We start from the raw sequence: 21,889 nt of genomic DNA, 5'->3' as shown, positions 1-21,889 counted from the left end.
CGACCACCATGGCTTTGTCAACGCAGTCCGCATCGCATGCGTCGTCTTCTGATGAGTTCAAGGAGATTGCTTACCTATTCTTTAGCAGAAGCTGTCTATATAAAATGTTGAGGATAGATGAAAAAGAGAAATGATAAAATTCAAAGGAAAAGACAATGTCCGGTCAAAGATGAAAAGTAGGTGTTGGAGGGCCTCAGCGCGGGGCAAAAAATCAATTTTCTGGGGAATATCGGGGAAATGCAGAGCCCCACGGAGTGACCTGTGAAAACCCCTGGATCCTTCCTTTCCGTCACACACAAATTGCCAATTCCTTTGTAAAAGTTGCATATTCTTTAATTAAAGAGATTAAATAACACGTCATGCGTCTTCTTTGACTTTCTCCTCCTTGTTATCGTCTTCAACGCCTTCTTTCTTTTCTTCTTCTTCACTCATCAGCTGAGCAGGCAGCTCTGGGTCATCTTCAGAGACATCTTGCAGCCTCACCAGCACTTTGTGCAGTGCCACTCCCGGACCTACCGGGAAATCCACTTGGGATCTTGGAAAAGTCAATGTGTGAATACGTGTGGGAGGTGCTGGTTCAGGTAAATGGAATGCAGGAATAAGCCATGCCCATCCAAGTGGTAGATTTCCCAAATGAAACTTGAGCCGGAATTCTCTTGAGCGATTAAGTGTTAGATGGTGCTGGCCTGGTGTTAGGTGGTGTACAATGTAATTCTAAAGCCATCATTAATATATACTTTTAAACGGCAGATTGCACTTACATCGTGCTCTTTTGGAAGCCCTTCGTTAACAAAGTCATCATTTTCTTCAGGAGTCAGCTTGCCAAAACTTCTAAACATTTTTCGAGCATCAAATCCCCCATCGCCTGCCACCCCACCCCATGTGATTTCACCTCCTACTCCCTCCCCTGTACCTCCTCGTCTTTTCAGTTCCTCAACGTAGTCATCATCATATCTGGCCACACTTGCCCAAGCCTTTCCCTGCCCTGTCCCTCCTGAACCAACAAGAAGTGAAGCAAGTGGTTTTTGCCAACTTGTAGGAGGGGAAAGAAGTAAGGTGACCGAGAGAAGGCGGGTCCGCTGAGGCTTTGAGGAAAGATATGAGGGTGGAGTTTGATTGTTGAACAGTAGATGTATGTACCTACACCATCGTCTTTGGCTCGGTATTGAGACGCCTCGGCCAGTGCTACTGGGTTTCATCCTCCTACTCGAATGCAACCGAAAAACTTCATCTACCTTGCCATCACTTCTATCTTCCTGTCCTGGATGACCAGCAGGAGCCTCGTCGCCAATATCAATAGGGTTGTATGGTGGCGTGGAAATGAGTTGAATCTTCTCAGAAGGCGGCGGAGAAGGATGGGAGATGGTTGTAGTTGAAGATGCTGGGGTCTTTATGAAATCGTCTTTCACATCACTCTCTCCAACTTGAATCCTCTCAGATCTGGCCGGTGTCCTTTCTGGCTTATCGTCGTCTTGAATCTGCAATCCTGCCACATCTTTTCCGCCACCTATGTAGACCCACCCCTCACCTTCCCCGGAAGGAACTGATGAGGTGGAAATTTCCAAACCGTTGCTGAGCTCCTCATTGTCTTGGTCAACTGGAACCTTTTGGAATTGGGTAATCCTTCTTGAGAGTTCTTTGTGGGGGTAGGAATGATCTAACTCGGGTGGCGATGGGAGCTCCGGTAGAGAAAGCAGGTATGAGCACAACAGAGTACCGGAACGGCCCTATGTCATCATAGAAAATCAGACATATTGTATCTACAGTTAAGAACAAACCTTTCCAGCCTTGCAATGTATTATGGCAACTCTTTCGCTATCACCTTCCAACCATGCAGTCATTTCTCGTACAGCCAATGGCAACAAAGGCAGAGGTGGAGGATGATGGTCGGGAAATGGATATCTGGATACTCGACCGTGCATGTCTTCTGGAGAATAAGCATTCTCGTAGAGCGGACATCTACAGTTGATCCATTAAACGGGCATATTGGACAAAGAGCCATAGAACGCACAGGTTCCATATCCACCATTTCTCTCCGTGTCTAGAGTTGATGAACCGAAGAACGTCACGCCGTTTATTACGATAGAGACCTGCTATGCCTATTGCTGGATATCCCATTCTGTCAATAAAAACTCAGTTAGCTTACAGATCCTTAATATCGCAATCTCCTACATAATGATCCTATCGGTGACTAGTGTATGAGTCAGTTTTTACTCTCTATAAGTGAAACAAAGACATACCATAGACGAGGTCGAGGTTGACAGCATTCTCTGGATCAATAAAGCGAGCCTTGTTCCCAGAGACGAGTTTACGAATATAATCAAACGACATTTTGGCCAATATACCGGAATGTCAAGAATCAAAGATTTTTGAATCCCAACCCATTCAAGTCTTAATCTATCAGTGACGTCAGGGGTCTGAGAGTTGGGCGCCTAACAAAAAATACACCGATAGGCACACGTGCCATTCAACAGATTCTTTATTGAAATTCATCTTTTTGTTTTTTCTGAAGTTATCCCAAAAATTATCTCAACGGTAGAGATTCAGAAGCCATGATTTTCGTGCTTGGAATAGCAGGATATTTTCCAGCTACCAGATCTTGTCAGCAATCTATCAAGAGCATTTGTAGCAGACCTTCGATCACCTCAAGCCAGCATCTACATGTACAGCGCTTATCACCAAAGTATTCTGCGCCACTTCGTGGTACTCTATTGTCACCTGGACGTTATTGCCGTCGAAAAAGTGGAGAAATACGAGACTGCTGTCTCAATAATGAACTGTCGAATCTCAATATCTCCAAAAGAAGCTTCACTTCTCTAACGACTAAAAATTCTCAATTGAGCACTCGAACATCACCTCTACCAATATGGCACGGTTTTTCGAACCAGCGTTTACGCAGAGCTCGGAATCTGGTTGCCTTTCTCACTGCCTTGATTCTGCTTTACTACATTTATTCTCCATTTCGACATGTAGCTATTGCTATTGTTCGATGTGCACGCCTAATGCAAGCTGTCTTAATCAATGTATGGGACTACAAACGAGTCTTTGCTCGCGAAAAATCTATCGGTGAACCGGGAAGAGAATTGACGGAGGACGAGCTAGATGTCAAAAGGAAAGCCAGAAAAGAATGTCACAAACGTAGTGCTGAGCGAATGCTAATAGCCCTCAGAAAAAATTCGGGAATCTATGTCAAGCTTGGGCAACACGTCGCTGCTGTGCAAGTATTACCAAAAGAATGGACAGAAACTATGCGGCCTTTGCAAGATCAGTGCCACCCTACACCAGTAGAGAAGACAGATGCTATGCTCAGAGATGATTTAGGGCTGGGTATAAACGACTTATTCGCCGATTTTGCACCTTTTCCAATTGGCGTTGCTTCTCTTGCTCAAGTACATCAAGCTGTGGATAAAAAGACTGGCAGGGCTGTAGCAGTCAAGATTCAACATGCGGATTTACAGGAGTTTGCTGCTGTTGATATGGCTACTGTCAATTTTGCTATTCATTTCGTAAGATATGTTTTTCCTGATTTCGAGTTTAGTTGGCTCGGAGAGGAAATGAACGAGATGCTTCCACTTGAAATGGATTTTAGGCACGAAGCTACTAATTCTAAAAGATGCATGGATGAATTCATGCATCTAAAAGGAAAAACGAGCTTATACCTGCCTGAGGTACTTTGGGCGGAAAAGAGATGCATGGTAATGGAATTTATTGAGGGTGCAAGAGTTGATGACCTGGCGTACTTGCAAAAACATCATATCGATCGAAATCAAGTATCTCAAGAGCTTTCTCGAATTTTTAGTCAAATGGTTTACCTCAACGGTCATTTCCATGCAGACCCTCACCACGGCAACATTCTCATTCGACCCAAAGCTCCTTCCTCCCACTCACCGTATAACTTCGACGTATGTCTCCTTGATCATGGGCAATATTTTGATATTCCCGATGACTTGAGAGTCAACTATGCTCACTTTTGGCTATCACTTATCAAGCCAAGCTCGAGGAAAACGGTCCAAGAGAGAAGACATTACGCAAAACTGGTAGGAAATATTGATGATGACATGGTCAGTCACTCTGGTAAGACTGCATGACATTCATACTGAGATGTGTTTCTAGTATCCCATCTTGGAGTCAGCTATTACCGGACAAATCAATATGGCCAATGATAGCAATACAAATGATTTTACTAATGACCTCCGACCCACGTCACTTCTTGATTCTCGAACGTTTGATAAAGACCAAATAAAAAAGTTGAGGATTGCTATGCTGGAAAGGGATGGATTGATAATCTCAATTTTTGAGCTTCTACGTGTAGTTCCAAGGTTAGTATATGAATTTGTGTGAGGCGCTGGAGTATGAATTAACATTCTACAGACGTATGCTAATGATACTCAAACTGTCTGATCTTCAAAGATCGCTTGATCAAAGTCTTGCTACAACTCATGGACAGAGCCGTGTTTTTGTCATCGTCGCACGTTATTGTGCCAAAGCTGGTATGTAATGACTTATAAATTTTTATGACCTAAATAGTAACTCAATCATTACAGTCTGGCATGCGGACCTCTCTGCTTTCCGTCAAGCTTTTTCTACACAGGGGTTTTCATTGAGTATTGTCAAACAATTAATAATCTCATTCTTCAATTACACTTATTGGAATATAGGGCTTGGAGTTGTTGAGCTTGGATTAGATGTTAGAGCGCGGTCCGTCAAGATGGCTCTTTGGATGAAGGGCCTAAGCCAGGGTAGTTTCCAAACTGCAGAGGATAAGATGGCGGGGCTGCTCACAGAGGAAAGACTCATGGGAGGCACGAAAGCGATATAAATGTTTTACAAGTATTTTTAGTTTTCAATTCACCTCATGGGTATGTTGCATGTCACTATCAAGTACGCAAGTCAATCTGATCGTTCTCAATGGCAAAGAAGCAGTAACAGCGGCTATGTGTGACTCAAGAGAGGTGAAAGATACATGCTGCTTAATCAGGTTACAGTGCTGATACTGTACACTTCCCATGATATGCTCCCCACATTTTGACCATTTTACTGCCCTCTACTTATACTCGTCGAAGTTTGCATGGATGGCTCCGCTTCTGCGTCGTAACCACTGCACTGTTCTACCAAAATGCTAAAAGCCTGGGGGGACAATACTCTGAGACTGGCCCTGCTGAGGGGCGCCAAGAAGCTAAGGCGATTCTATCAGATTCCTTCGATTACTCGATAAAAAGACGAAACAGACCTGTTGCTGGCCAGCGCTCTGCATCTGCATTTCCTTCTCTTGTGCAACGACTCGAGATTCATCTTCAATGGCCAAAGCCAGAGGCAAGCCGACCAAAAGAGCACTGGTACTGACCCACCAGGCAAGAGTACCTGCGCTCTGAACACTCCACCAAGCCCAGCCGGTTGTTGACTTATATCTTTGATAAATGCTTTGTCGCACTTTAGGTGGAAGGATGTCTTTCAAAGCGGCGACTCGGTCATAGATACTCTCGTTGGCGAGGTTGAAGTCATCATCGTCTGAAAAAGTAGAAGAGACGTGGGAGTCGGTTTCAAAATCGGATTCGTGTTCGCCTTCCTGCAATACAACCTCCTCAACAGCTTCGTCACGGACTTCTTCGACAACAACAACCATATCAATGCCTTTCAATTAATTTTGGAATGTTTACAGAATGTCGGATTGAAAATTAAAAAAGAGATAAAGTCAATTGGCGATGGAAATATTCGGCTCTGTAAATGGGGGGCTCACAAAAAGTTGATTTACTTCCGCCAGTGAAGAACTACACTGTTGACAATTGAGACTGACAATATTGGTGTATGCCCATTATCTTATCTAAAGCCGCTTTCCTGTCATTTCAGATTGCTCAATCTGCCACCTGTCATCCTGAGGTCTTCATCAGCGGTTCCGTCAACCACCGCTATGTCTACTTCACACTCAGCTGTAGGTTTTACCCAAAAATACAAACCAATGTTGTTCCGTTGAGCAACCTAATTTTCCATGCAGGTTACTGCATTTACGCATAATATTCCATCATTTCTCAGAACTCCTGTAGAAGCCGTTATTGGCGAACAGTGTTACAAAACACTGGTATATGATGTCAACATCACAAACCAAGATTGCCTTAAATATGCCCTTTCCAAAACAATAGGTTTAGCCATTGTTGTTGGAAGTAGTATTGTCAAGATCCCCCAGGCAAGTGAGAGTTGAACTACGCTCCCAAAGATGTTTACAATCTGATTGCGTAGATCATAACGATTGTATCTACTGGCTCTGCTCGGGGCCTTTCTCTGTCTTCATATGTATGTTCAGAGTACTCTGATTTGCGATGGATCCGCTGATGTATTCTAATAGGCTCTAGAGACTACTGCATACGGTATAAACCTGGCTTATAATTCAAGAAACAAGTTTCCTTTCTCGACTTATGGAGAAAACTTCTTTATGGGCATTCAAAACGTTATTATTACTCTTCTCATTCTCAAGTTGGGTCCTTCAAGTAATACTTTTGGAGGCGGAATGTCTGGCATAGGAAGCAAGCAGCTGACTGTTAATCAAAACACGAATAACAAAAAGGTCGCAATCGGCGCTGCTTTGATCGCTACTGCGTGCGTTTTTTTATGGTCTGATCTCTTATGCCCTATGACAATACGTGAGTTAATTGTAGTTTATCCGTTTTTGATATTGAAACCCTTCTTTCAGTTGCGCTGCTACAAGCCGCCACTCTTCCTCTTTCCTTAATAGCTAAAGCACCTCAAATCATGTCCAACCACAGAAATCGTTCAACTGGCAATCTTTCGCCTTTCGCTGTTTTTAATGGTCTCCTGGGGTGTCTAGCTCGTGTTTTCACTAATAAACAGGAGGTTGGTGATACCCTCATATTTTGGGGGTTTGTCAGCGCTTCAATTCTCAATACTGTGTTGGCTATCCAAATAATCATTTATTGGCCAAGTGGAGAAGAGAAAGAAGAGATGAAGAGACAGAGTCAATCAGAAAAGGGAATTCATACTACTCCAGAAAAAACAGAAAGTATTTCTGATGGAGGAGGGACCGGAAAAAGATGGGCCAGAAAACTTGACTGAGTTGTTCATGACACTTAATGTACCAGTTTAAACTTCTCAAACATAGTGTAACAGAAAAGCAAGATTGAAATTTGTACGATTTATCAATTCTTCAAGTGATCTCAACCTTGTAAGGTTTAGGATTACCTAGGTTAATCGGTAATGGATATTGAAATCTTTTTATTCGTTTAGTCGTCACATGTATTGGCAAGATTGCCTTCAATCATCCCAACAAACAATTGCACTATGTGTCGCATATAATTTTTTTTAAATCCCCCACAGAAGAAGAGGCCATCTCCCAGAATTTGGAAGGATGATTCAATGCTAAATGCTGAAAGCACGCAAAAGCATCTGTTATAGTTTTGGCCCTTGAAATTGTCTAAAGACTGTTCTACACACTATTCCTCATTTCCTACATAGAACTCATCGTTGTTGAAAACACAAAAGCTGATTCATGTTATTGCGTATACTTATGTATATACCATGTTTATTCTTCAAGTCTTACGCAAAACAGCTCGTAACTGGCTTCAATCTATGAGGTACAATATGGTCATCACTGTCACTGTGCGAATACATAAAAGTGGAACCTTCATGTGTCAACCACTATCTGTCTATGTAAAGAAGATTGGCATGGGGGGAGAATGAAAATTACGAAGTGTTCTGATGATAATATACTTATGAAGCTTTTGAGGTTCATGATGCAAAGTCAGACAACTCAGTTATGTATTGCCGTCTGTTTGATACACTAGTAGGATAGTCGCAATTTGTGTGATGAAAGTTCAAATTACCACAACATAGTGGCAATAAAGTCCTGCTATGAAAGATGAGAGCTAATAAATTCTTCAAAAGGAAACCAGCTTTTCTCTTATATATGGAGGAAGACCATTGCCAAATATATGAATACAGGTATCAAGATTGATTCTGTAGGGATGTACAAACCAAGTGTCCTTGGTTATACCTTCTCAGCTTCTGCTCGTCTCTGCCAGGTCTACTTTGGTTCAACACTATCATTTATCCAACTATACAACCGTATCACTTATCTTGACTCATCCCTATCTATCATTCTGACACTTTTCTGGCCAAATGGTGAATGTCATGTGATTATATGCCTCCATAGTCATTTGTTTATGAATAGTCTCAACGTTGAAGTGTAGTTCAAAAATCATAATAAGAATATCTTCATGGCTCAATGTTGAAACCCATGGATCCAAAAGCTACAAGTTTGTCCAATATTAGAGATAAATAGAAGGAGCAATGATTTCTATCTTCAAATATGACTTAATCAAGATGATGTTCCGGACATTTTATAGCCTGATTTCTTGGTCTTCTGCCTCATCTATACTCCATTCCTCCTCATCCTCCAAAAAAGCCAAGCATCCTGGGGAACAACCTTTCCACCGTACAGGTAGATTCTTTTCACCAAAAATCTCTCTCCATTCCACTCGTTCCTCTGCAGACTGCAGAAACAAGTGCCGGCTAGGAGAGCAAGAAGTCTCTGTGTCCATTTCAAAATGCCGATGAGATGGACAATGATAATAATATGGGTTATCCGAAGCGTTATCTGGGGGAGGTGCGCGATGTGAGCGGGGGAATGGGTCGGCAAAGTCTTGAAACTTTAAAGGTTGAGCTCGCCTTTGGCGAACTAGCTCGTTGCTGAAACTTCGAAAGAGCTGCAAGATTCGTTTAATGTCTTCTTCGGTAATATTTGGGATCATCTCATGCATGATTGCGGCATCCAAAAGAGGGTGTGGTATCCCTCGACGAGGAAGATCCCAGTAGTATTTATCGAGAAATGGAGGGTAGTTGTAAGGCTGTCGAGGGGAGATGAGTATAGACATGCAAAGATCTTTCAGCCGAGGAACAGAGGAGTCATAAAATCGTATGAGGGGGCCAAGTTGTGTTTCAGGAGCCTCTGGCTTGCGAAATGGGTTGGGTTGGACAATGAAAAGATCAAGGTTGAGGGAGAGAATTGTAGATGGAAGCTCAATCTAAATGTAAGCTTCTCTCCAGTTTGGGGAAACGTACAATACTGTTGTTGGCAATGTTCAGCTCCTTGAGATTATGCAGCTCTCCAATAGCGGCCGGAAGTGAAGTTAGACGGTTGTTTCGCAAGGTCAGAACTGTGAGATTCGTGGCCTCAAACAGAGCTGAAGGTAAACTTCATCTCATTAAGCAGGGAGTCCAGTTTGTCAGGTTAGACTGAACTCACTTGGTTAGTTTATTCTGTGATCCAAACAGTTGTACAGGCAAAGCTTGTGTAGGCCCCAAACTAGAAAGGCCTGTTCTACTGCGCTCTATAGATTTCCTTGGCCCTTTAGTCTTGCCAGGGGATCCGTTACTCAGCATTGCACTGGGCATCAATGATACATGGCTCTTTGTTGGAGTGACCTGTTCTCGGGCTTCAACGCCTCTAACCGGCGAGCGAGAGATGGGCGACTGGCACAAAGGGTCGCGCTCTCTTGACTGATTCACATTGTTGATAAAAGACGAGGCGGTGGGAGGAGCCGTACTGACACGCCCGAATGGCTTGGAACGAGTTGCGAATGGGCTTTCGTGGCCCGAAAGGTCCACACAAGGTGATGTGGCTAGTGGAGTTGCGACAAGATCGCGCAAGTCAGCAATTTTGGTTGAAAGCGATTCAAGACCAAGGCGGCTGAGAGGTCAGTTATCATTCCTGGCCAAGCCGCTCACCTTATATCCAGAGAACCAGTAGTCTGACTATCCTCAGCGCATTTGTAGATTTTTTCCTGCATCCACTCATCCGTACCTACTATGGTGGATTTATGTTTACTGTCAAAGGCAAGATCCTTGAGGTTTTCAGTGAGGGCTTTTGCAGACACATGTCGCTGGTGATAAGGGGGAGAAGGAAATTCTTTTGGAATGGGCTCTCTATGGCGCTTTGGTTTTGGCAGTTTGGCTGGAAGAGAGGTGTTGGGGTCGAGTGGTACAAGAGTAGCAGCGAAAGGAAGCGGTCGAGAAGGAAAATAGTCAACCATGGGCATAGGCTTGGAGGCAGCCGAGAAGAGGTCCACTATGGGAGGCATCTTTGCTCGTCTCCTACCGTTTGCCCATTGCTTGTTGAAATAGAAATTAATGTTTAAGAAACAATTGCGTTTTTTTTTTTTCAGGGGGGTGAGCCTCACTGCCCTTTTTTATATTATGTTAATCGAAATTCACCATGTTTATCATATGCCAATTACAAAAGAAAACAAAAATATCCTGTTTACAACTCTAGATGCGACGGCTTTCAGTCAAAAATGAGCGAGGCAAACCAAAATGGTGGATACAGAGGAAATTCGTTATTTTGTATGTAGAGCTTAGTCCACCTGAAGCAAAGATTACTACAATGTTAACTATTTCTGCAGTATCGTCTTTGGCCTAGTGGTATGGTCCTTCTATGTCGTTGTGGGAAGAGCATGTGCTCCAATAATTCGAAAGCGTTCTTCTTCAGGTATGAGACGTAGTATTGGAGGTGCGTTGTAGCTCAATATACAAGCGATTTAGCTCACCTTTATTATCCTTAGCTGGTGTCCTGGCTGCCTTTATACTTTTATGGTTGTTGTTCGTTTGGAGTTATGTGACGGTAAGCTGTTAAGCTGTCAAGGGTTTGAGTTACTGATCCAAGTATAGATGATCACAACGGCCCCTGGCTATGCAAGAGATGTATGCAATGTTAAATCATGTTGAGGGCTAAACTGTAGCTTATTGCTGCAGTATATAGAAAAATCGCCAGCTCCCGATCCTTCCAACTATTCAAAGCCTCAAAATTCCAACGTCTCGCCTATTCAAAACGAAGGCGCAGGACCAGACCCTTCTGTCCTGGCTCCCGCTATCAACTTGGCAAACGAAGCTGTTGATCAATGGTACCCTAATCCATCTTCTGCTCCCTTCATGAATCTAAATGCCACACAAAGAGCAACGAAAAATCCAAAGGCAAAAGTTCGCAATTGGCGAGAAGTAGAAAGACCAGTGCCATTTGTGGAATATGTACCTAGATGGTGCCAGTTCTGCCAAATAGTCAAGCCTGATAGAACTCATCACTGTCGACATTGCGGGACTTGCGTCCTACAGTTCGATCGTACGTCTCGTGGCCTTGGTTAATGCTGACCAACAGATCATTGTGTCTGGATTGGACAGTGTGTGGGCTGGTCGAATCACAAAGTGAGTTTTCATTCATTCTTAAAAGGTACAAATTGCCGAGTCCAAGGGCAAAGTAGTTCTTCATCATTTTCAACTTTTGGACTGCAGTCTATTGTTTTTATATCATGGTCTTCTTGATCATAGTTGCAGCAAAGTCAAAGAACGCAGATGGTCAAATTATAGGGTTGACCGCTGTGTACGTACAAATTTCACCTCAATCAGACCATGCACATAACGCCAGTATAGTTCAGCTCTTTTTGGGCTCTTTAGTGCGATCATGCTAATTACTCATGTTGAATTGATACTAAGTGGTAGGACAACAGTAGAAAGCTTTGCTACACGCGATCAGCGCGAGAGAGAGTCGGCTGTTCTTCAAAAAGAATATGGCTTTTTCTGGCATAATTTAGAGAAAAGAAAAGTGCGAAAGAAGTGGGAGATGGAATGGGGAGGTTCCACAGTTGATGGGCGATATAAATTTGGGTCAAAGATGGATATGTGGAGAACGGAAATGGGCGATAGTCCTTTAGGCTGGATTTGTGAGCTATACAATGCTACAAAAGAAAAGAAAAACATTGCTCAAATGTCGACCCAGTGCCGTTTGGGAAACCTCTGGGAGATGGCATACATTTTAAAACCAATTACCGGTTTGGATCTCACGGAGAATGGTTAATGAAGAAAGATTGGCCCTTAGGGCGGTCTGTTTGATATAACTGTCGTATAATGAGTATTTGTACTACCATCGGACTAGGCAATCTTGGACTATTACATGTATCTCATAGAAAAAACTTCCAGTTATTCACCTGCAGATTCCTATCAGTGATAGTATGATATCATCCATACCTCTCGTCAACCACTGTCCATTACGTTAAAAACAATTCATTCGGGAGCCTCTCTGCTCTTACACTTTTCACTTTGGACTTTTTTTCATCTTAGTTTCTCCCCTTTTTCATCTTCTTCAAGTTAGGTTCACGGGGTGGTTGTTACCTCATACAATGCTGGTCGATATTATCATGATTTACCTTGCTTGCTTTCTCCCGTTTGTCTCTTGTCAAAAAGAGCAGAAAATTTCAATTTCAAAAAGTAAGCAAGACCATTATGATGCCGCTTATACTTTCAACGCTGACTACTTGTTAGGTTCTATAGGAACTGGACTGAGTGCGGAAGACCTGAAAACCTTTATTGGAGATGAATGTAAGGGTGCTATGCTTCGAAGCAACTTTTTTGACCTTTGTAGCTCTTTACCGGTCATTGACAAGCTCAGATTGCCATTCTGACATTGCTTCGCGATTGGGACATCTATGTTATGGAACTGAAGACAGACAGATAACAGAGCATGATAGACGAGGAAGTGAGGCCTTCTCTCCTTTATGAATATTACTCTCTGCTGAATTGTCAAAGTTGCTATTTCTTTCACCCTATGCTCAATGCAGTCTGCTCTTCAACCCGCTCCAAATGAGTGTTTGCCTTGGTCTCAACATATCGAACAACAGAGATTATCACAGAACGCAGGAAGCATAGTGTGGCCATCCAGCGAGCACAACTCTAGCCATCAGCAATCACGATGTCTCGGGTATGTGAACGCTTTTGATCAATGGCTGATGATATAATCAAGAGCAATTCATCGAAGTCCACAAGAATGGACTAGCTATAATGCTTTCTTGAGAGACGCCAGTAAGAATATAGTTCATGACCGGCGAATACAAAAAGCCGTATTTTGATATTGTTAACCATTGATACAGCTCAGTTATGCCATGTACTTCAGGGGGAGCGTCAAACAGGTATGCCACCAATCACAACAGCCACGATAACTGTGCTGAATCAACCAAAGCTCTTGCAAAAGAGCTATATGTGAATGCAACTAAAGAAAAGTTGGCTCTTCTGAGGCATCTCAAGACTCGAGAACACGCTCAAGAGCTTAGAGAGCAAATGCTGGAGAACTATTTCAAGAACCATCAAGCTGTATCATGCTTACTTGGCCGAGAGTATTGTTACTGAAACCTACGTTTAGGAGCTTAAAATAAGCCATGATGAAGCAACTCAAACCTACACCAGTATCCAAAATGGAATTGAACAATATAAGGCCCTTGCCCAAGATATGCGGAGCGCCATTGAAACGATGGACGACAGCAAGGACCAGTTATGGCGAGAAGTTGAGAATGAATTGAAATCAAATATCAACATGGCAGGGATTATCATGAAAGAGGAGTTTGCCAGTCTAAGAGATGACTGGATGGATAAGGTAGTTTATCAATGTAGGTCTTCCGAAAGTCGCTAACGGTTCTTTAAGATATCGGTAGGATTACAAGAGCTTATTAATGAGGTCTGTAACGTCAAAAATCAGAGGCTGCACAATCATGTTTAATTTGTCCTGACTGACTGTCAAAAGCATGGTTCAAAATTGAACAATGAACGTGATGAGACGCTCACTTCCTTAAGAAGTTTGAATACCTATCTTGAATCAACCACTCAAAACTTTTACCTTCAACAGATCCAAAGTTTACAAAGATTTGTGAGATTCTGCAAAGGTAAACCCTGCTGTCAACTTCTGACCATTTTGAATAGGGCGATTTACAGACGTCATGGGAAAACGCCATGCAATTCGTCGATAATTTAAATATCGTGAGTAGTGGCTCAAAAATCCAAATACATACAGGCTCAAAGATCTGTAATAAGGGACTAGAAAGATTAGGAGACGATATCAGCATCCTTCAAGAATCGGTTAACAGAAATTTGAAGATGTCCATCCATGTCGCATCTCTGCAGGAGGCCACCGCAGCTTCCATCAATTCCAGCGCCCAAGCTGTCCACCAAGTCTTAGAACACCTGAACAACACAGAAACAAGACTGGCTTACATGTCTGATCTTATTGTGGAGGCCACGAATAAATTTAAAAAATTTCCCTACCGCTACCCATACATGTCACTCTTTTCAAGTATGCACGCATTCAAACAGGCGATATCTACCAAACTAAGCCACCTATAGGTCCCTCTCTTATGAGAATTGAGAAAAACGGAAGCTGGAGTCTCCTAATTTATGTTCTGAAAGGCATTCTGTTTTTATTGGATATGTGCTGGAATTGTATCTGCTACATGGTCAGTTTTTTTCTCTTTAATCAGTAGCAATACAAGATATCAACGCGGATTGAACAGTTATCGGCCGCCTGTTGCTTTGTTTTTATCCCTCGTCTAGCTCTGAGAAACACTATGGCTAGACTCTGGCAGGATGCTACTCATAGGTCGACAATGGACGAGGAAGGGTCAATTCCGTAGGTGAGATATGTGCAAATGTGTGCATCTGAATCAACTAGACAATTTTGACAGCCACACCTCGGTCAAGATCCAGAGAGATGTACTCCCTCCGTCATACCATTCGGTTGACAATGATAAACGCCTCTCAGTACCTCAACGGAAACCTTTCGTTTATGAGAAGCATCATGAAAAATTTCAACCTCATATGATGCTCAAAGACTGGCAGCAGAGAGGCCACAGATCATGTACTGCACCCTTATAAGGTGCGGCAGAGACAACAGATCATGCCAAAAAAAAACAAATAAATCTGTTCGTAAATTATGTATGTTGCCAGCTTGCACTTGTACTCAAATGTGACACCCTTATGGGAGGGCACTTCGTCATCGTTCGAAAAGGTTCCGTTGATTAGTAGTTAATGTCGATCCGCGTTTTAACTGGCCATTAAATCTCTCCATTTAATAGATAAGAATTAAATATTAAAAGCACCTTTCTATTTCTTTTAACCCAACACAGCGCTGTGTAAACATTCCCCATGGCTGATGATCCATCCAAGGTCAGTTGTATCACCACAACTCAAATATTGTGTTGCGCTCATCGTCATCCAGGCCGTCCAAGACGACTCTACCGCCACTGCTATCCTAAGGCAGAAGCGCTCGTAGATACTTTCTCTTGCACACATGTGTCTATTTATAACCTGGTTTATAGCCCCAACCGACTTCAAGTTGATGAAAGCCCATCAGATGATAATAGTGTAGCAATTTTACACCCTACCACAATGGAGGCTCTTGGTCTCTTTCGGTGAGTCTCATTTGCTCACAAATCTTTCTCGCAGTGCTGATATCTACGCAGTGGCGACACTGTGATTGGTAAGCAATGCCTTCCATTTTTTGTATGCGAGTGTGTCTGAATGAACTCGCAAAAGTTCGTGGCAAGCGTAGAAAGGACACCGTCCTTATCTGTCTGAGTCAAGATGACATTGAAGAGGGCAAAATTGCCATGAACAAAGGTGAGAGAAATTCAATGGCGCGTTTACTAATCATCTAGTCGCGCGAGGAAACTGTGCCATAAAGCTTGGTGATCTGGTTCATGTTTCGGCTGCCAATGACATCAAATACGGCAAACGAATCCACGTCTTACCTTTTGCCGATTCCATTGAAGGTAAGCATCCACAAACAAACCTCATGGACTGCTCACAATTAAGCAATGGAAATTTAGGCCTTTCTGGAAACTTGTTTGATGTCTATCTCCGCCCTTATTTCCTTGAGGCGTATCGACCTGTTCGAAAAGGTATGTGTAATAAAATTGGTGGAACTATAGGCTCATTCTATCTCAGGCGATGTTTTCCAGGTGAGAGGTGGTATGCGAACGGTGGATTTCAAGGTTGTTGAGGTTGACCCTTCACCTTACTGTGTAGGTTATTCATTTAATGAGACAAGGATATGGGAAAGAATCGCTAATACAACACTCAGATTGTTGCCTCCGAAACTGTCATACACACCGAAGGAGATCCTCTTGATCGTGAAGCCGAGGAGGCTAATCTTAATGATGTTGGCTATGATGATCTTGGTGGCTGCAGAAAACAACTTGCTCAGGTATGTATCTATATTTGATGTTTTTGGTTAATAAGTTACCAGATTCGAGAACTTGTTGAACTTCCTTTGCGTCATCCACAATTGTTTAAAGCCATCGGTATCAAACCTCCTCGTGGTATATTGATGTTTGGCCCTCCAGGTACTGGTAAAACACTCATGGCTCGCGCCGTTGCCAATGAGACTGGGGCATTTTTTTTCCTTATCAACGGTCCTGAGATCATGTCAAAAATGGCGGGAGAATCAGAGTCCAATCTTCGAAAAGCTTTTGAAGAAGCCGAGAAGAACAGTCCCTCTATCATCTTCATTGATGAGATTGACTCTATCGCCCCTAAACGAGAGAAGGCCAATGGTGAAGTCGAGCGAAGAGTTGTTTCGCAGCTTCTCACTCTGATGGATGGCTTGAAGGCTCGATCTAATGTAGTTGTTATGGCTGCCACCAACCGACCTAATTCAATTGATCCTGCCCTTCGACGATATGGTAGGTTTGACAGAGAGATCGACATCAGTATCCCAGACCCTACCGGCCGTCTTGAAATACTCAGAATTCACACAAAAAATATGAAGCTTTCCGATGACGTTGATTTGGAACAAATTGCAGCCGATACTCATGGCTACGTCGGTGCGGACATGGCTTCACTTTGTTCTGAGGCTGCCATGCAGCAAATTAGAGAAAAAATGGATCTTATCGACCTAGATGAGGACACTATTGATGCTGAAGTTCTTGATTCACTTGGTGTAACAATGGAGAACTTCAGATTTGCTTTAGGCGTCAATAATCCCTCTGCTCTACGCGAAACCGTCGTTGAGATCCCCACCACTACTTGGGACGACATTGGTGGGCTGGAAAAAGTCAAACGTGAACTTCAGGAGACCGTGCAGTATCCTGTCGAGCACCCGGAAAAATTCCTCAAGTATGGAATGTCCCCTTCAAAAGGTGTATTATTCTACGGACCTCCTGGTACTGGTAAAACCCTGCTGGCTAAAGCTATTGCGAACGAATGTCAGGCAAACTTCATTTCCATCAAAGGTCCTGAGCTCTTAACCATGTGGTTCGGCGAGTCTGAAGCTAACGTTCGCGATGTCTTTGACAAAGCTCGCGCTGCGGCGCCATGTGTAATGTTCTTTGACGAACTTGACTCCATTGCCAAGTCTCGAGGTAGTTCCGCCGGTGATGGTGGCGGATCCAGTGATAGAGTCCTCAACCAGATTCTGGTAAGCTTAATCACAATCCGAACATTGAAGCTAACAAACACGCTATAGACTGAGATGGACGGAATGAACGCCAAAAAAAGTAAGTTAGGCCATACAGCTCTTTAAATACACTGTTGGTTATTAACGATATTAATCAGATGTTTTCATCATTGGTGCCACCAACAGACCTGATCAAATAGATTCCGCCTTGCTGCGACCTGGTCGTCTAGATCAGGTATGAATTTCTATTTCTGTTTATTAGTCTTACTGACATTCACAACAGCTTATTTACATTCCCTTACCGGACGAGGAATCGCGTCTTTCTATTCTCAGGGCCATTCTTCGCAAATCTCCAATCGATCCTCGTGTCGACATAAACTTCCTTGCCAAAAACACTGCCGGCTTCTCTGGGGCTGACCTCACAGAGATCTGTCAGCGTGCCGCTAAGCTTGCTATCCGTGCAAGCATCGAGGCCGATATGCGCAGAGAAAGAGAACTAAAGGAAAAGGCCGAAGCTGCTGGACAGGACATTGACCTTATGGAGGATGAAAACGAAGGAGAAGATGAGGTTCCAGCAATTACTGTGTATGTGATAACAAACGTCAGGATTAGCTAGTACTAACTTATCATGCTCAATAAGTGAACACTTTGAAGAGGCCATGCGTTTCGCTCGTCGTTCCGTTTCTGATGCCGATATTCGCCGATATGAGATGTTTAGCACTACTCTACAACAATCAAGGAGTTTTGGGAACAATTTCAAAGTATGTTAATTCTATTCCGGCTCTTGCTGATCATTTAGTTTCCCGAGAGTGAACAAACCGGGAACACAGGTGCTGCCTTCCAAAATGAGGCAGATGATGATGAGTCAGTGTTCAATTATGTGCTAAAAGATCAGGCTGATCATTTTGGTAGTTTGTATGCTTAAACTTGTTAAGTCATGTTCAACTAATACAAAAAACACGTCGAAAGTTTGACTAGTTAGATATAAAGAAATATGCATTTTTATTTGTCAAGTACACATCTATGGAGAATTCCTATAGCGTGATTTACGAGTTTCTTCAAATTCGATTAACCTTGTCAAAGGGCTACTTTTAGAAAGTATCTGGCGAGGAACAAAGGCCATCCACCATCCGCTCAGTCTTTCTTGCAACGAGTCTTGGTTGACATCGTTATCAATGGAATCGGTCTCGAATCTTATGCTTGTTCCTTGTAGCGGCGGAAAGGAAGTTGGCGCATCCGTGGCAGTCAGGTACTCATAATTAACTCGAGCAAGAAGCAAGTTTTCTTTATCCATGTCGTGAAGAATAGAATCAAGGATCGCAGGCACATACAAGCGTGCTTCGGGCCACTGCTTGAACAATTAACGAAATCTATGACTAAGCAAGTGCCGCACCATCTTTTGGATTGGTAAAGTTTCCATTGTAAACCATTTTGGAGCCATTTCCTCAGTCCTATTTTGCTAACGAGTGAGCAGGTTTAGATAGATACAAAAAGAGTGATCGCGGTACTGACTCTATAGGGTTGCCTAGCCATGACATACATGCGTATATGTGTATGCTCAAAAGATACGTATCTAAAGACTCTCGTGCTTTGGGGCGGCTTGACAAGAGGAGACCCTTATAATAGATGTCTTGTTCAGCCACGGTAAGACCCGATTCTTCCTTTTACTTTGATGAGTAACCTTTTCAACGGACCAAGCACATACATAGAGCTCGCGGATAGCACAATCTTGCATAGACTCTCCTTGTTCTGGTTTCCCACCATAACCGTTGTACCTTTAACATAAAAAGTGATGTTCAGGTCAAGGTGTAGAGCATACAGGGTGATTGACCCACTTACAGCCCAAAGCCCATTCCTCGCTTTTTAAGTCCTAGCAGCAGCTATTTGAGTCAGCACGGAAGGCTACAATATAATGTCATTCATCACATACCTTGTTGGCAACCTTATCTACCACAAAAACCAAGCTATATTCAGTGTGCCATGGTTTGATTGCTTGTGGGTTTTTCCATCCAGATACCGGTGTCTGGCTTGTGAAAGGAGACACCAATGAAGTGCATGACAGCAACTCAGGGGGCAGAGAGATGTCGAGAGTCATATTCATCATATTTATTTGTCATAGCATCTAATGTTTTGGTGTCAACACCACAAGTCTGAATTGTTTTGTTTGTCACGTGACCTCAACTTGTGGATTAGGTGATAGTTAAAGCTTGCAGAAATGTCCTCAGTATCAACATTTACAAATATTATCAGTCGCTACAATTAGTATGTCTGACCTCTCCACATTATTTAGATCTGTGCCTCCAGTAACAAGGACTTTGTTACTGGGTATGGCAATTGTGACTGTGTAAGAGTTCCTCAACTCACTCACATAAGTTTTATTGCCAACTAACATACTGTATACAGCCCATGTCTGCTCGGAATCTTGTCCCCCTCTACTGTCAGCTTGGGTCATCTTGTGGAAACTATTTTGGGACACTTCTAATATGAAGTGTATAGGTAACTCTGTCCTGGAGGAGGACTTTGCGATCTTTTGAGGTAAGTCGCTTTGTAAATATATCTTGGCCAGAGCTTATATTGAGTCAGTTATGGCGACCTATTACTTGTTTCTTCTTTGGAGGTACTCGTTATACTATGAAGCTGTTGAGATATATCTGACGTTGTGATGACAGGTAGTGGTTTTCCACTATTATACGATTTTTTCCTCATTTTCCGAAATTCATCGTCAATGGAGACGGAAGTATAGTGCGCAATAGATTATAGATTATATCAAATATCCATTATTCACATGTTTGTAGTAGTGGTGACACGGCTGAATATGCTTGGCTTCATCTCATGCTTGGTGTATTTTTATTAGTGAGCATCTTAGTGGACGGTTATTACCATTTTACTAACAACAATGCGGTTAGTTCTTCAATCTTTTATTTGACCTCCCTTTTTTGTTCCGGTCTCTTCTTCATGCACAAACATATGTGTGGTGCCGAGCGAATCCTAATGTCAAAGTTTCAATATTTGGGCTATTGACTATACCTACGAGTTGTAAGTGCTTGCTTCTTATCTTGCAATATTATTTTTAACGATATACTTTCTGGCTCATAGTGTACCCTATCTCTCTCATTGTTCTTGATCTGTTGACTGGTGGCCCACTGAAGGCTATAGCCGGTGTTATGGGGCTGTTGGCAGGGCATTTATGGTCAGATTGTCAAACCAAAATGAGAACTTGACTGAGTGGCTCGTGGTTTTTAGGTGGTTCATTGCAACATATCTTCCTGTCTATGCCCCTCCTCAACTTCGCCGTCAAAATCCTCTGTCAACACCTTCTTTTTTTCGCGCTTTCCTCTCAAATGAAAGAGCGGCTACTATTTCCGTTAGAAAGCTTTCACAAGCTCGTTCACAAGATATCAGCTCATCCAAATCTCCTGCTGCACAAGAAAGTGTGAGACATAGATGGGGCGGAGGTCAAAAACTAGGTGGATCGTCTCTATAGATTTGTGTCAGGAACACAGCAAGTGAGGATGGTGGAGGTTGTGTGGAGGGTTGGATACACTGGACAGGAGAAGATGTATATAAGGATAGACAACCCAGAGACACAACCCCAGAGAATGAATCTAGCTATCTGTCTCTACTTATCTTAATCCAATAACCAAGCAGTATCTCGTCCCAAGGGCATAGTACTCCAACCACCCTCGTGACCCAGTCTTGACAATATGGCTCTCAAAGAATAACATGCAGTCTGTTACGATCCCGTCACTGGATACTTTGGGATCCATGTAACAGCCCTGCACTCGCTGTCCTACCTTCACGTATTGTTCAGCGCAGAGTCGCAACATCGGCAAGGTTCGTCTCTTGCCTTTTTTTTATTGTACTATTGCTCTGTTCAATACTTGTTTATTTCTTTAACTATTGTTCAGCATATAGATGTATAGAAAATGCTCATAGAAATAGATTCTCTTTGAGGATCAATTATCATATGTTATATCTATAAGCTTCACTACTTTTAACACTTTTATCGATATCAACATATCTAAGACTATAACCACAATTGACTCTCACGTGGGTTTCATCATTATGTTGCAGCCACGCCTGTTGTTACGACTCTGCACACTTACGGTATATATGTGTGTACACATGGCTGTAACACAAGGATTGCTTGCTACACTGTATTATTTATTGTATGTAGCCATATTCAATACATATATATATACAGCATTCATAGTTGTGGATCCTCTTCGAGGATCAAATACCGTATGTTACATCTATAGGCCTCTTTCACTTGCTACAAGCATTGATCATCGTCTGATCTCCACGCAGATCATCATCATCACTTACGGTATCGCCTGTAAGCCCATCACCATCATCCACCTGTTCCGGATTTCCAAGGTTGCTGGTACCAGGTCGTAACAAGCCAATGAGATAGATGAAAACGTAGCAGTGTTATACTCTGGGTATTACAGGGGATATAGCCAATAAATAATGAATCAATTCCGCTTGCATCATTATGATCTTTTGGTCTGAGTGCTTATTATTTAATTGTTGGTATTTAATCATGACAAGCAGTCACCATGTTATGGCCCTGTACCGGATTCCAAGGCCACCGGTACAGGAGGACGGTGGTGGTTGACTTGCAGGTAGTACTGCAAGTGGCTGGAATACTCGTGCAAGAGTCGGACGATTGTA

At 42.8% G+C, this 21,889-nt stretch overlaps 9 protein-coding genes across 9 annotated transcripts; 5 read left to right on the top strand and 4 right to left on the bottom strand.

Moving 5' to 3' along the window:
- Nucleotides 1-357: 357 nt before the first annotated feature.
- On the bottom strand, nt 358-2,331 carry L203_102442 (uncharacterized protein; the record flags this gene model as incomplete). Its single annotated transcript, XM_066211868.1, has 6 exons — nt 358-714; nt 762-1,727; nt 1,779-1,959; nt 2,012-2,119; nt 2,173-2,191; nt 2,241-2,331. The coding sequence occupies 6 exons, from the start codon at nt 2,329-2,331 to the stop codon at nt 358-360; spliced, it is 1,722 nt and encodes a 573-aa protein (XP_066067965.1).
- Nucleotides 2,332-2,552: 221 nt separating this feature from the next.
- L203_102441 (uncharacterized protein) lies at nt 2,553-4,819 on the top strand (the record flags this gene model as incomplete). Its single annotated transcript, XM_066211867.1, has 4 exons — nt 2,553-4,061; nt 4,114-4,319; nt 4,372-4,490; nt 4,545-4,819. The coding sequence occupies 4 exons, from the start codon at nt 2,553-2,555 to the stop codon at nt 4,817-4,819; spliced, it is 2,109 nt and encodes a 702-aa protein (XP_066067964.1).
- A 300-nt stretch (nt 4,820-5,119) lies between these two features.
- On the bottom strand, nt 5,120-5,623 carry L203_102440 (uncharacterized protein; the record flags this gene model as incomplete). Its single annotated transcript, XM_066211866.1, has 2 exons — nt 5,120-5,176; nt 5,231-5,623. 2 exons carry the CDS (start codon nt 5,621-5,623, stop codon nt 5,120-5,122), a joined length of 450 nt encoding a protein of 149 aa, XP_066067963.1.
- Nucleotides 5,624-5,908: 285 nt separating this feature from the next.
- Nucleotides 5,909-7,065, top strand: L203_102439 (uncharacterized protein; the record flags this gene model as incomplete). Its single annotated transcript, XM_066211865.1, has 5 exons — nt 5,909-5,929; nt 5,993-6,181; nt 6,235-6,288; nt 6,341-6,635; nt 6,686-7,065. 5 exons carry the CDS (start codon nt 5,909-5,911, stop codon nt 7,063-7,065), a joined length of 939 nt encoding a protein of 312 aa, XP_066067962.1.
- A 1,283-nt stretch (nt 7,066-8,348) lies between these two features.
- Nucleotides 8,349-10,088, bottom strand: L203_102438 (uncharacterized protein; the record flags this gene model as incomplete). The annotated part of the gene is made up of 4 exons (XM_066211864.1): nt 8,349-9,026; nt 9,070-9,202; nt 9,254-9,697; nt 9,802-10,088. The coding sequence occupies 4 exons, from the start codon at nt 10,086-10,088 to the stop codon at nt 8,349-8,351; spliced, it is 1,542 nt and encodes a 513-aa protein (XP_066067961.1).
- A 191-nt stretch (nt 10,089-10,279) lies between these two features.
- On the top strand, nt 10,280-14,694 carry L203_102437 (uncharacterized protein; the record flags this gene model as incomplete). Its single annotated transcript, XM_066211863.1, has 25 exons — nt 10,280-10,350; nt 10,410-10,516; nt 10,569-10,627; nt 10,675-10,707; nt 10,759-11,022; nt 11,182-11,205; nt 11,262-11,380; nt 11,431-11,453; nt 11,508-11,720; nt 11,777-11,879; nt 12,149-12,264; nt 12,319-12,375; nt 12,419-12,532; nt 12,583-12,754; nt 12,797-12,855; nt 12,924-12,962; nt 13,013-13,143; nt 13,193-13,423; nt 13,472-13,504; nt 13,571-13,693; nt 13,747-13,803; nt 13,858-14,116; nt 14,167-14,276; nt 14,334-14,449; nt 14,505-14,694. 25 exons carry the CDS (start codon nt 10,280-10,282, stop codon nt 14,692-14,694), a joined length of 2,823 nt encoding a protein of 940 aa, XP_066067960.1.
- Nucleotides 14,695-14,964: 270 nt separating this feature from the next.
- On the top strand, nt 14,965-18,140 carry L203_102436 (uncharacterized protein; the record flags this gene model as incomplete). The annotated part of the gene is made up of 18 exons (XM_066211862.1): nt 14,965-14,985; nt 15,038-15,087; nt 15,138-15,230; nt 15,282-15,298; nt 15,355-15,438; nt 15,486-15,590; nt 15,648-15,719; nt 15,766-15,842; nt 15,902-16,024; nt 16,067-16,139; nt 16,623-16,935; nt 17,185-17,236; nt 17,285-17,315; nt 17,374-17,450; nt 17,499-17,800; nt 17,856-17,976; nt 18,024-18,079; nt 18,128-18,140. The coding sequence occupies 18 exons, from the start codon at nt 14,965-14,967 to the stop codon at nt 18,138-18,140; spliced, it is 1,680 nt and encodes a 559-aa protein (XP_066067959.1).
- Nucleotides 18,141-18,236: 96 nt separating this feature from the next.
- L203_102435 (uncharacterized protein) lies at nt 18,237-19,310 on the bottom strand (the record flags this gene model as incomplete). Its single annotated transcript, XM_066211861.1, has 6 exons — nt 18,237-18,563; nt 18,609-18,666; nt 18,728-18,876; nt 18,921-18,990; nt 19,055-19,095; nt 19,146-19,310. The coding sequence occupies 6 exons, from the start codon at nt 19,308-19,310 to the stop codon at nt 18,237-18,239; spliced, it is 810 nt and encodes a 269-aa protein (XP_066067958.1).
- Nucleotides 19,311-19,479: 169 nt separating this feature from the next.
- Nucleotides 19,480-20,699, top strand: L203_102434 (uncharacterized protein; the record flags this gene model as incomplete). Its single annotated transcript, XM_066211860.1, has 9 exons — nt 19,480-19,559; nt 19,619-19,652; nt 19,712-19,750; nt 19,799-19,832; nt 19,885-19,957; nt 20,011-20,068; nt 20,122-20,251; nt 20,312-20,405; nt 20,459-20,699. 9 exons carry the CDS (start codon nt 19,480-19,482, stop codon nt 20,697-20,699), a joined length of 783 nt encoding a protein of 260 aa, XP_066067957.1.
- Nucleotides 20,700-21,889: the final 1,190 nt, after the last annotated feature.

The sequence above is a fragment of the Cryptococcus depauperatus genome, chromosome 3 (genome assembly GCF_001720195.1).
Source record: "Cryptococcus depauperatus CBS 7841 chromosome 3, complete sequence".
Taxonomy (NCBI): domain Eukaryota; kingdom Fungi; phylum Basidiomycota; class Tremellomycetes; order Tremellales; family Cryptococcaceae; genus Cryptococcus; species Cryptococcus depauperatus.
Note: the sequence above shows the minus strand (reverse complement) of the source record. Positions and strands in the feature narration are given on the sequence as shown.